General features: G+C 40.7%; 1 protein-coding gene across 2 annotated transcripts in view; it reads left to right on the top strand.

Moving 5' to 3' along the window:
• The window catches only part of CHN2 (chimerin 2), a 166,378-nt gene that overhangs the window by 39,436 nt on the left and 113,010 nt on the right, over window positions 1-13,932 (top strand). The window contains exon 1 of one of the 2 annotated variants that reach the window (XM_072854052.1): window positions 4,415-4,484. The exons of the other annotated variant lie outside the window; for it this stretch is intronic. Within the exon in view, the coding sequence (XP_072710153.1) occupies window positions 4,430-4,484 (55 nt within the window). The 5' untranslated portion in view covers window positions 4,415-4,429. Of the gene's footprint in view, window positions 1-4,414; window positions 4,485-13,932 lie in introns of those variants that run through there. 2 annotated transcript variants of the gene reach the window in all.

Here is a 13,932-nt window from a genome sequence, read left to right as displayed (position 1 = left end):
CATTCAAGTTCTTTCAACTCTATGTAGTAATCACATTTATGAGAATGTTGTTAGGGTTGTAGTCAAAATGTTCATTGGTAGTGTAAGAGAATGTTGTTACCTTACCTGTAACTTTCAAATCACCTCTCTTCAAGAGACTTGAATGGTGGAGAGTGTCCCCAATAATTCAAAATGCCTGAAATACAAGGTTGAAAAGAATCAAAGACAAATACAGAAGACATTTTGAAGACTGTAATGGAGTATACTTTGATAGTGTGGAACATCCAGGGTGAGGCAGTTGGTGAGCCTGCAGTGATTCTGTTGCATGGGTATTTCATATAACTAAGCAATTGAACTTTTAGGGTCGTCAGCATGCAATGAAGAATTTCAGTGCTAAGCACTGAATGTATATGGAGATTTTCCCTTGATGAAAAGGAGATGGACATTTGACATAAAGCAGTGACTTCAATAACAACTGACGATTAGGGTATCCTAATTTTAGGTGAGCAGCTTGGTACTCTGGGAGCACCTGGTTGGAAGTTTCTAAAGCTCAAAAGTTAGGACTCAGAATCTCTTTTGAAAACAGGGCCAAAGCCCTAGCTAACCTCAAATTTACAGTGCTAAGTACTTAGTATTTGAGAAGTATGAACAGTTAGCGTTGTGCTGATGCTGACAGGAAGACAGAACTTGGAGAAGACCTCATTTTTAATACTTGATAGCTGAACACAAGTATTTACATGTATTTTGCTAAGTAAACACTCATTCTTTATAACACAAGTTTTTTGGTGAAAGATTTGCATGTTGCTTTTCCTTTTATTTGGTTCCAAGTTTTAATTAGTTCTTAAATGTCTTTTAGTATCTGATTCAGATAGGCTGTTCTGTCATAGGATGTTGATTTTGTATGAATGTGATAAGTCACTTGCTCTTAATAATCAGGCGTAGGCTAGAGAGTATATAGAATACCATTTAAATTTATATGTATTTACCGTATCTTCATTGCCCAAACAAAAATAAATAAATAATAAGAAAGGAACCTGGCAATTTCTAACCATGAGTAACATGGCTGGCAGGTTAATTGCAGGCTTAGGCATGAATATGCAAAGGCGGAGATGATTCACAATTGCAGGAATAAAAGGACAATGAATGAAGTCTTTGGCTAGATGTACAGTTATGCCAGTGAGGCCTGGCACCAGACAGGATGAATATACTACTTCCTCCATTGGGCAATCATCATGATCAAGAACAAGTTCCATGAGCAGAACTGCAGTGAAACCTGGTTTGCTATGGGTTTGTAACATACCCACTGTGCTGCATGACTTCACCTCCTCACCATGTGCTTCACCCCAATATTTGCAGCTTCAGTCCCATGGTCTTCAGTGCTCCTTTGCCTCAAAGCAATCTCCTGTGCTCTCCCCCCAATAATACTTCCTCCTCCCGTCATGCTCCCTTAACTGCTAGCTGGGCTGGAGGCAGTATGCATTGCTCTTAAATTTAACAAACCAAACTCTTAAATCCCTGCTGTGGCCCTTCTCGTAAGTAGGTAAGTCACAAATTTTACCTTCGTTCTTCAGAATGCAGCCGATAAAATGCAAGAGTAACCTTAAGACACTGTTTAGTTGGGAAAAAAAAATTGAGGTGTTGAGAGTCTGAATTCAGACTGAAATTTTGCAGCTTGAAACCATATTTTATATCTATGGACTGTAGGATCTCAGTGGCTTTTAAAAATCTCGAGTCCTTAAGATGCAGAGAGGCCCTTGACTAATTCCTGATTAACTCTCACCAACTTAGGAGGAAAGTGAAGAGTTATCCTTTCTGTCAATTATGTATTTATTGATGGGCATTTAAGTTTTACCACTTCTTTGGTAACTTGTTTCCTTTGCTACATAATGGATTTTAATATGCCTGTGTTGGATAATATGAATGGTGCACTCTTGTGGTTTTGTGACCATAAGGATTTGCAAAATGCTCATTTGCAAGGTGACAGAGTACTAAGATGAATCTGGACAGTCTTCCCGCGCAACGTGCTTTTAGCTGCAGTAGCACTTCACAGTACATCTATCATGAAAGATATGGCACTGGCAGTATTTGCTGTTGTTTCAGTGCACTACAGTTGCATTTCTCTTTCTCCCTGGTTTTGCTTTATGCCCTGTGACAGTTGAGTCACTTGGTGAGTGTCAATGAGCTCTGCTTTTTTTTGTGGCTTTTCAAATAGCCTGAGCAATGAAAAGAGCTGGAATGAAAAGGGGCATTGGCCCTAGTTTTGCTTCTTTGCTGATTTCCTGCAGATTTTTTTCAATGTAATTTCAGTATGAAACAGATTATAGCGTGGTGATCCAAATAAGTTTGAAAAGTAATATGACATTTACCACAAAGTACTTGTGAGGAATAAGGACTGAACTGGGTTTATGGATGTTTGGGTTGTAGAGGAATGAAGCTTTGATCAATAATCTTGAAGTACACAAAATTGCTGCTGACGTCTTTAGTGTATGTACATAATGAGGAAGACAAGGCAGTCGTATGGAACAGTACGCTCATCGGGACAAGCTGAGCCAATCCAAAAAAACCCTAAAGTAGTTTCTGCTTTAAAGGGTGATCTCTGATTGACTGTGTCAGAATGGGGTTACAGTGTCCCAGCAAGCAGTGACTGGTATTTTTTTGAAGGGTGATAGTGAAAATGCAACTCGAGAGGGGCTTTGACAAAATGAGCTCATAAACTCTGAGAACACGTAAGTAGGGCAGTGACCATTAGGAGCAGACTGATAACTTGGAGTGTGCGTGTCACTGGTGGAACTGGTACTAGAGTACTGAGTCAGTCCTCCTCGTCTCCTCCGACAAGGAAGCTGTGAAAGGTAACAGCAAACCGCAAACGAGACAGACACCAGAATGATACGGGGCCTGAGTAATGAACGCGTCTTATACAATAAACGTAAAAAACTCATCAGGCTCATTTTATCAAAAAGGAGTTTGAGGGAGAGCTTGATTACAGTGTACAAATTCCTCCACAGAGAGGAGAAAGGGAGTGCTAACGGCTTTTTTTAATTTAGTGGAAAATGAGTAGTAGTCAGAAACAGAAACCAGATAAAGTCAAGGTAGAAATAAGGTACTCGATTTAACATGAGAGGGAGATGGTGCAGTCTCTATCCCTTGATTTCTTCCACTGAACACTGAATGCTTTTCAAAAAGGTGCGTTTTCATAAAACATTAGTAAAAATAAGGGTGTGATATATAGGACATTATACAGTCTCAGGCCTGGTATCCTGTGAAACTTAATGAAATGACCAGATCACTTTGTCTGAAGACACTAATACGTGGTTAATCCACAAGAAGCCTGTATGTAAGTACAGTTAAGGTGCCTGTTTTTCACGCTGATCTATTTCAGTACTGAAGTACTTCAATGGTTAAGCTCATGGTGAGAATTAGTCACAAACTTATTTCAGTGTAACAATTTCTGTTTGTCTTTTAAACCTCTTATCATCTCACAACACTTCTATTTGTAGAGCAGCATTACTAATTAGTATACACATGATACTGAAAACACTGGTAGGCAAACAGTGCTGAAGAGCCAAGAGAGGAAGGGTAAAATACTGTTTTATTTGCAATTCACAATAATTACTTGCTTTTCTTAAATTAAATGAATGGCAGTGGCCTTGTGGATGCAGAGCAAAGCGTGTGATACCATTTTTCTAAGAGTTTATGGCTTTAGGTGTATCTCAGGATTGGAGAAGGGGAAGCAGGAGGGAGATGGGCTTTTCAAAAGCATTAGACAAAAACATTTCAAAAGGTATTTTAGGGTTAGATGATTACAGAATTAATACTGATGATTGTTAGAGCAACCTCAAGAACTTTTAAAAATGCCACTATTTATTCTGAGTTCATTTTTTTCTGAAGGAGGCTTTCAGGAAAGATTATAGGACTTTGAGGTGTAAATTGATAAAATTTACTGTACTGTTTTTAGGAGTGAGGAAGCCTCTTTGGTAGCAGTGCAGAGGATTTTTAAAATATAATTTAACTTTTTGTTATTGGTAGGGGATTTTTTGCTTAGCTGTATGGCCTTTTTCCTTTCTTTAAAAGGAGCTGCAAGGAAAGGTCAATTAAGGGAGTACAGCTGATGCCTGCTGGGAGGGGGACGTATCTTGGCATACAAAATACCTGGTCATTAGGACCCTCCCCAGAAGGATCTGAGTGCTGTAATTAAAAGCAGTGCTATATTTTTGTATGCAGCTTCAGTTCTGGTAAGTGCTAAGTACCCTCAATTTTAACCATTCTCAGATCTGAAAATGATCAGTCGCGGGAGCAATTCATGGTCTTACACATTCTGGACCCTGTACCTTGTCAGTCTTTTAATGACATCTACTCTGCGTCTTGACCTCTACCCCTTGCACACTGATCTCTACAAAAAGGACTAAAAGCCTGTTCTATTTAATAGAAAGGACATAGCAAGAAACACTAGATGGGCATGAAAGAAGAGAGCTGTCAGTCATACATGGGATTTGATTCAAGATCAGGTACAGTGCTCTAGTATTTTATTTTCTCTATTTCTGTCTTGCTCCAGATGTTGTACTGTGTTAAGTGCCAAGTGAAGCAGCACGTCATTGTTCTTATTTTTGCCATCCAAAGCATTTAAAGCTAAGTTTGGGTCAGGAATGAGAATAATTTTCTGTTTCCTTCCCTGTCATTAGTGGGGCTTTGAGCACTGAATCGCTTTTCAGGAGAGTTATGCATTTCCTTTTGTTTTCTTCCCTGGTGGAACTGAATAAGCTACAGGCTGGTGAATTTTATTTCACTGAAGCATTCCTCTTGGAAAATAAAATGAAAGTTGTGCCACAAATCCAGCCCCAAGTATCCAGTCTGGGGGAAGGCCAATGTTTGATAATGCTCTTATGGGATCTCATGGGTCGTGTGGCAGTTTCCGTTCGCTAGAGCCATCTTTGTGAGGGCAGCCTGACCTTCTGCAGAGCTGGGAACAGAGAGGAGAACATCTTCAGTAAATGGGTATCACATGAGAGGAAAAAGTAAAACTTCATTATTGTCACTGTTCAGTTCATTTGAGGAAAAAACGTGTTCTGATATCAAAAGTGGTGTTGCTAATTGTCATTTAGTGTCACCCTTTTCAGTTTTCTTTGTTGAAGCATGTGCCCACTAAAAAATGAGCAAATGTTCCTCATGAAGGGAACTTCTTAAACTCAGGATTTAGAAACTAAAACAGTGATTTCCTGTCTCTCTGTCAAAAGAAATCATTTTAATTATTTACAATTCTGTTCCCATTTCCTACCTTTGTTTTAAAAATGGTTGAAAGAATTCTTCGTTGAAATAAGTACAGATACAGATAATTTTTGAGCAGAGCTACCCAACAGCCAACATCTAATTTCTAAAACACAGATAGTGGGGTTGAGTTGCAGGAGGCTTTTGTGGGTTTTCTTTACGTTAGGTACATTAAATTCCTTTGACATATTTTGTAGAGGTCCTAATGTTAATAGGAAATTTGACTATGTAGCAACAGCAAAATATGTAGCAAAATTTTATATTGTGGATTGGAAATTAATTTTCCTGCGGTGATTTCACATAAACTAAAACTCTTGAGGGGCAAATTTTGCACTCCCCTGAAATCACTTTGATGTGTGTGTATTCATCCAGGGATTGAAATTGATCCCATGAGATCTTTTCTCTATCAGCATTCTCTTAATTCATGTGGGCAATAGGATTTCAGTTTTAGACAACTGGAAGTGCAACCTTGCTCTGAGCTATATAGATGAAGTCGTGCATATGCATATATATGTTGTGCATCTCCTTTGTGCATGGGCACGTTCAGGACCTCTTCATAACCTTGGATGAGGAATTCTTGACTTCAGAACAATTGCACTTCCGAAAGTCTGAAAAATTTAGTTAAGCAATATTTTTATCTAGTATTTCTGTTTTACCTTCTCTTCCAGCACACAGTCACATAGCAGATTCTGTGCTGTAGAGGTAGAGATAAAAATCCTCTCAAAACCTCCCCCATGATGGACCACTTGTCATACTGTTCTGAAATGGCTTCTTCCCTATGGTAGGAGTGGAGAGATGTAGCTGCCTTGATGGGAGGGGAAGGCAGCAGAAGAGGGGGTTTATTCCATCCATTTTACACAGGACTCAAACACACCTGGAAGCATCGCTCTAGACTGATAATTAAAGTAGCCTAAGTGACTAGCTGAGACTAGATGCACAACTTCTCGATGGCTAAGTTGAGACAAATGCCTAGAAACATTTCATTACGCTCCCTCTGTCCAGGCTTAGTCTTTGGACAATCCAAGGCCTGACAGAGGGACCAAACCAGTTTGTCTCAGCAGCTTACCAGTAACTAGTGGGTTTGTGTCCAGGTGTCCCAATGCACAGGTATGTCTTAAGTGTGGTAGAGATTGGATCAGATTATTCTGTGTTAAATAAGTATAAATTACATGCCAGTCTGACCCATCATTTCTTTGGCAGATTTAGGCAGAAGTAGTGTTGATTTTATCTTCTTTGGAAAGAATATACCAAGCACTGCATTCTGTGGTATCCCTGATTTATTCTTTGTGGCTTTTGACAGGCTTTCAGCCCCTGGATTATCTCTGGCAGTGCCACACCATCAGAAGCTATTAGATAAAGTTTAGGCTGTTCTTACCTCTTCATCCACCGTCATGACACCATTTTATTAGCTTTGCACTCTGTATACCTATGTGCATTGGATCTTGAGTAATCTGCTAATTGGATCTTGTTAATCAGCTTCTACACTGCTTTTATTGGAAACTTTTGGCTGAGGTGTTAAGACTGTGTTCAGCATGGTTGGCATTTCTGCTTGGATGTAGCATGATAAATTTTGAACTCCAGATCTGATGAGTTTCACTGTTTGAGAAATGTAATGTGTGTCAGTAAGCTGGACCTGCCTGTTTGGTTGGAAATCATGAAAAAAGAGGACAAGACATGAAACTTCCTGCAGCTCTTTGCAGAGCCACTGCTGGGAGGTGAGGAAGGTATAGAGTTCTTGGTGTGCTTAGGGAGCAATCCTGGCAGAAGCTAAGAAGCGTGCAGCTACATACATAGCAGCGATTGCCAACACTGAAACATGTTGCAGCTTTTTTTCCAGCCCATCCTCAATTGCTTATCATGGCTGTCTTGCTGGAAGTAACTATTTTCTCAGATCTTCCCACAGATATGCTTGTTTAAGATGTTTCCTGACCTTGTTCCATCCAAAACAAGCTTGGTTAATTTATGCAGCCTGAAAAACATGGCTTTGTTTAACCCTACCTGCTGCACTTTTGGGAGCTGAGACATCTGGCCGGAGGGCTGTGCGAGGGAGCTGGGCAATAATCTCTTCACTGAATCATAGAAAAGTTGGTTGGAAGGGGCCTTTGGAGGTCTTGAATCAAAACCATTTCCAGCACTATATCTGGGGAACCATGGCTTTGTCCAGCTTAGTCTTGAAAACCTCCAAGAACAGATATTGCACCATCTCTCTGGGCAGCCTGTTCCACTGCTGCCCAGAATTTTGTTTAATCATGTTTGTCCAATCTGAACCATCCAAGCTGTAGTTTGTGATGTTTGCCACTTGTTGCATTGTCCACTACTGCCGAGGAGAGTTTGGGTCTGTCATCACTCCAGCTGCTCTTTAAGCAATTGTAGGCTGCTATTAGATTGCCTCTTGGCCTCCTTTTTGCCACACTAACAAAGCCCAGCTCCCTTAACCTCTCATTGTGGGTAATGTGCCTTCTGTATGGTGTTTGTATTATTTGTGGGGAAAGCACGCTGTTGGTTCGTATTCAGTTTGGAGTGCACCATGACCCCCAGATCATTTCAGCAAGGCTGCTACACAACCAGTCAATTCCCAGCCTTCAGTGATGTATGGAGTTAGTCTGCCTCAGACACCGAACTTCGCACTTCTTGTTGAACGTGATGAAGTTTCTGTTGTCCCAGTCCTCAGTTTATCAAGGTCCTTCTGAACTGAATCTCTCAGAGAAAGAGTAAGCTAAATGGTAATTTACTATTGTCCACAAAGTTGCTGAGGAGTCTGTCTTATCACTCAAGTAGTTGACAAAAATATTGAACAATATCAGCCCGCTATGGATATTGGGGTACTCTGCTCATTACCAGCTGCAAAGCAGTTGTAAAGCCATTGATTATCAGCCTTCAGGACTGGCAGTCCAACCAACCAATTTTCAACTGACCTAAGAGTCTGTTCTTCTAGCTCTTACGTCCTCAACTCCCAAATGAGTATGGGAGGGTCACAGTGTCAAAAACCTTAATAAGTCAAGGTATATTGCATCCACTTCTCTCTCCTCATCCACATAGCAGGTCGTTTTGTTAGAGAAAGCAGTCAGCTCAATCAAGCATGGTCTGCCTGTGTTGACTGTTTTTTATTGCCTTCTTGTCCTTCATGTGTCTGGAAGCAGACTCCAAGGAATGTGTTCCCTGTGCTGTCCAGGGACTGAGGCGAGGCTGACCAGCCTGTTCTTCTCTTGGTCCTCCTTCTTGTCTTTCTTAAAATAAGCATAATATCGGCATTTTTCTGGCTGCTGGGGACTGACCCTGATCATGTGCATTTTTTCATACATAATGGCCACACAATCACATCAGCCAACTCTTTTGGCGCCCTTGGATGAATCCCATCCAGCCCAGGTATTTGAATAAATACATCTAGTTTTGCTGATGAGTCCCTAACCAGTTACTTCCCCACTGTCAACTGCCCATCCCTTTCCCAAACAGTAGAGGTACATGCAGAGGTCTGGAAGCAAGCTTTTCCGTGTTGCCTGTCAGGGGATTGTCTACCCCATTCATCTCTGGACCTACCTTTTCCCTGAACTTCCTTTTGCTGCTGGCATTGCTTGCAGAAGCCCTTGTGGTTTCCCTTTGCATAACTGGCTAATTCAGCTGTAGCTTGCCTTTGAGCTTCCTGATGATAACCCCTAGTGACCAAGCAATGTGTTTATACTCCTTCTCTGTTGCCTTTTTAACCAGCAGAACTGCTTCTTGGAGAGGATGTGTATCTGCAGCTTGGGTGTTCATTAAAGCACAGGATAGCTGGCGGTGCACAGATGGTGTTCCCGTCGCTCTCCCTCCAGGGCAGAGGAGTGCCTGCTAAAGATACCATCTTAATATTTACATCATTTCAGTCACCTGCTTTTGTACACATGTAGCAGGTCATGAGAAACTACTACTTTCCATATCCCTGATGGCTATTTACAGTATGACTAATTTATCTCACCAGGCACTGTTATAAATATGTATTATATTAGGATACTGGTGTAAATGGCCATGTTGTTCAGAATAATTGCTCTGGTTCAACATAATACTTTTACAGTTATACTACAGTGTTACTGCTTTTGAATTCAGTGCAGTTAAAGTGTCATAAAATTGAAATATAGGAAGTGAACCTGTCTACAGTTTGCATATTTCTTACTTCAGAGACCAAATAATGGCAGCTGGCTACATTCTGTGTTTTAAAGTTAAGAAAAAGCAATGCATACCTAAAACTTTTCCCATGGCTATTCGTTGTGGGTACTGATGTATGCCATGGGATTGTTTATGTCCAAAGCACTCCAGAGTGAGTGCTGTATGGTAGGGTATGATGTAGCCCTGATGGTGTCATGTGGGAAGGAACCTCCTTCAGCTTGGTTGTCCTGCTCTCTAACTCTTCTCCTGAGCGAATGTTGTTTGCTGTTGTTGGAAATGGTGTGTTGGGTGAGACGGGCATTTGGTCTTCCCTTGGTATGGCCACTTTTTTGTTATTATGACTTTTATATCTTGATACCTTTAACTTTCTCATATACATATTTAGTTCAAGTGAATGTGTTTTCTAGTACATTTTATTAGTAACTAGAATTTGTCAATAGGATGGGTAAATAAGTAATGTTGTGAAAGCTTTTTCAAGTCAAACTTTCAGCACATCTGTTTGTTTTGTAATGCATTAATGGCAGCACAAATGTCCACAATTTCATTAATTGTATTTCTCATTCAAGCTGAAATGGCTTGTTCCTGGCTTAGTTTCTAGTACCAGAGAGTAACAAAAGAGCAGTTGACTTTGACCTTAATTCAGTTTACTCAGTGAGACATCAGTGTGCAAGGTCTGCTGCACAATCGTATTTCAGAATTATGTTTCTTTTAAGAAGATATCTCAACGGTCACAAGAGACACTTCTCAAAAGATTTTCAATAACAGCTTGTTTGCAAGATGAAATTCCAAATCAGTAAATGAATAATGAATAGACCTGGAATTGGATATATAACAATAACTTTTAAAAGTGGGTGAGGAAGACATGTCCTTGTCCAATTTGAACAGGAAAAGAAAAGTACACAACTTGAAATCAGAAGAGACACCTGAACTGTACAGCTATTTGAGATTGTTTTTTTCCTGCATAATTCTGTCTGTCCCACTATACTTGGATTTTTCTTTGTTTGTTTGTTGGTAACTTTTGTCTTAGTACTTCAGTTACTTCCTGCACTTATCTGCTCCTTTGTGGAGTTAGGGAGTACTTTGTTATTCATGAGGAACTAAATCAATCATCACTTTCTTATGTCATCTTGCATTGCATCAGCTTCCTTTTCCAGATGAAATGGATGGGTGTAGCTCTCTATGGAGTCTAGCAGTGCTGTTTGCTGGCTTGTTTTGGGGTGGTGGTTGCTCAATAGTAGCTTAAACATTTAAACATTGTAGTTAATTTATGTTTATCCATGCCAGTGCAAGGCTTGGAGTTTAAGCACCGTTGAGGCAAATGGGCATTTTTGCTGCAGGGATGTTGTACCATTATCCCTACAGTCATAATTGTAAAGATTTGCATTTTCAGTGCAGCTGGGTAAGGATTAAGAGCATAAGAAGGACAGAGGTGGGTTGTAGAGATACAACTGAGAGCATAATTTGTCCTGCCAGCTTCCTATAATTGCTAATGATGCCTTAGAAGAAGTAAAATAACTTGGGATTTTTGTTTGCAAGTTTGCCAATTACTTTGTTTACTGCAGGGTTGAAGGAATATTTTATGGAGTATGAGAGCTGCCAAGTAGCAAAAAATACCTTATCATTTCAAGTTTACTTTTAGGTCTGGAGCTGCATTCAGGTTTGAGTAGAATTGAAATTCTATTGAAACAGAAAAACTGAGACTTTCTCCAGTGCACTGTATGGTCTGCTCTGCTCTGATTTAGTTCCCCGACGGCGTAAGACACTGCTACCTAAATTAATACATTAATATTCATAGGGTAGATCAGTATTGCAGTGTTGGAGCCAATAAATTTTGGTTTAGTTTAAAATCAGAGATGATATTTTATACATTATGTTAGCATACAATTTTTATTAGCATATCAGACTGTGAAAGAGTGATGCATTGCGGTAAAAAGCCAAGTATTTCAAGTTAATTGCTATTCCATTAAGTAGAAGCGGTGGTTTCAGCTTAAAAGAGTGGAGAGAAATGTTTGGCTAATGAAAAGAGTGCTCAGAGTGATAATAACCGTTTGATGTAGTGAAGATGCTGGCTGAAAATACTCACCTCAGCAGTCAGAACTGAAGGCCCTCAGAAGCAGGTGGTGAGATGGGACTAGTCCAGTCTGCAGAAGCACTTACGGGATGAGCCCGAGAGGCAGTGGTGCCCGCCGAGGCCCCACTGTGCTACTAAAAATAAAGAAAGAAATAAACAGCCGCCAAGATAAACATCCAGCAGCAGGTTTGTCTGACCTGACCTGCTCTTTTTTGTCCGGAACAAGCAGTGCGAGAGAGCAGAAACCACATTAAAGCACTTGGTTAGAGGGTAGCTGGTAGGTGCAGGTGTGATCCAGCAAATTCTTCTGCACCGTGCTGTCGCGGCTGGGGTTGTGCTCTGACGGCGCGGTGCCAGCCTGCACGGATGAGCGGCTCTTCTCGCAGGGGACACAGCGAGGGCAGGGAATCAAGGCAGGCTGTTTTCTTACCCGCTTTCCTTCTCTCCTGCTCAGCCTCCTGCTTTGGGTGCTTTGGGCAGGTGTGGAGCCATCACTTTTTGGGATGTGCCACCAGGTGCGAGCACAGACACTCAGGCTCCTTCTTGATTTCCTTCCACATCCACAGCCTACAGCTTCTTGCTTCCTCGGCTGTGGAATCAGAGGGGTTGCAGCTGAAATCAGAGTGGAGGGAGGGAATTCAGCTCCTGCTGCCTGCTATGGAGATCTCAGTTTGGAAATGTTGAAGGAAAGCTCCTGAGACTCATTTCAGCTCACAATGCAAGAGCAGTTTTCTTCCCCATACCCCGCTTCAGCGATGCTCTCAACAGCTACCATTGATTTCCATGCTCTAGGTGGTGCACTGCAGCACTACGGGGCTATTTTTGTCGGATTAGAAATACTTACTCCACTGAACTTTGCACTGAAGATTGGATTTGTTTACTTCTGTCTCTCTCTCTTTCTACCCTGTCCCTACTTTGTGCCAGTGTAGAGAGCCGCTTGTTTTTGAAACGTGCTCTGTTGTTTGAGGTAGCAGACATATTTGTGGCTCAGTTTACCATCATGTCGAAAGCCCAGATTTGAACTGGGACTCTGCTGCTGCACAAGGCAGGGGCCAAGGTGGCTCCATCCTCAGGAAAGCTCAGAGAGGCTGGGAAAGACTGTGCTGTTTTTCTCTCTCTTATAGGGATGGAGAGTAACACAGAGAATATTTGGAAGAGTTAGAAATTAAACTCAATATCTCAAGTTTCAGTACTGTGCTTTAATTGCAAACCCATCCTTTGTAATTCGTAAATATCAGGGTGTTCCGTCCTGATACATCCCTGACCTGTGTCACTGGTGTGTCTTTTCTCAAGCTGGACCTGTGAAACTCTGAATAAAAAATTGGTAAAACCACAAAATTTATTTTGGAAGGCAGCACAAAGAGGGAAGAAAAAGTACCAATCATTCCATATACTCTGTTAGGAAAAATCACTGAAACCTGAAGTGATCGAAAGAGTTGTAGTGTGTGTGTGAGTACACAGACCACACTTGTAAAACTAAAGACTGAATTTTAATAAGTATATAAGGTAGAGAGATCTACATCTGTATATGCTGGTAAATGTATATGAGCATATTCAGAAAAAAGATGGACCTTGTTGAACTTTTTTGGCTGATTTAGGATATAGCCACTGGAACTCATCCATTTTAAAACTGGATTGTGTAGTGCTGGTCTTTGGTCCGGGCTGCTGTGTTTTACTTTTGTTATAGGTAAAGATACAGGTTTCAGTTCTGAAATAAGGTTATCTTCACAATATTTATGGATGAAGGAATTGGATTTAAACAGGGTTTGAATTAAAAAGTGTTTGATGCTGCTTCTAGCCTGGGATTTTGGTATTTTTTTAGCTTAGCTTTTAAAGAGGTTTTTAATAATCCTTTTTTCATCAGGTTAGATATTTATTTCAGTGATCAGCAGAATCTGTGTTCATCCAGTACTTCTATAGTTCTGTAGGTCATTTTAATCTTTACTACTTTAGCAGTTCATGTAAATTTTGCCATAGGAGAATACTTCTCTAGATCTGGACATAGGTGCAAAATAAGGTGCCCTTTCAGTGGTAAGAGTTCTGGACTGTAAGGGATAAATCAGAGAGTGCCTGGCTCTGGCTACTCTTATACAGTGCATGAATAAAATTATTATAATTGATAAACTTAAGTTCTTGATACTTCAGTGTTAGTAGAGTACATGGCAGTCATTGGTAGTGAGCTTACTGAGAGGAGCGTGAGAACCATGTGCTGTTAACACCATGGCCACTGGGATTTCTGAGCTCACAATACTTGTATATAATTCTGGACAGCTCTTTGGCTGAAATGAATCACTCCCACCGTACTGAAATCAGTGGAGCAAGGGTAAGTTTTGTAAGTCAAAGTTTGGCGCACTCTGATACCGAAATTTTTCCTGAGTGGGAATCTCATGGGGATCTTACTCAGTTGTAGGTTGCATTCACTTTTTACCTCCTAGGTGATGTGCCTTTAGTACTGGTTATGCTGCTTTATTCCCACTTAC

This window comes from Ciconia boyciana, chromosome 2, assembly GCF_034638445.1.
Source record: "Ciconia boyciana chromosome 2, ASM3463844v1, whole genome shotgun sequence".
Taxonomy (NCBI): Eukaryota; Metazoa; Chordata; class Aves; order Ciconiiformes; family Ciconiidae; genus Ciconia; species Ciconia boyciana.
This window is presented reverse-complemented; position numbering and strand designations above follow the sequence as displayed.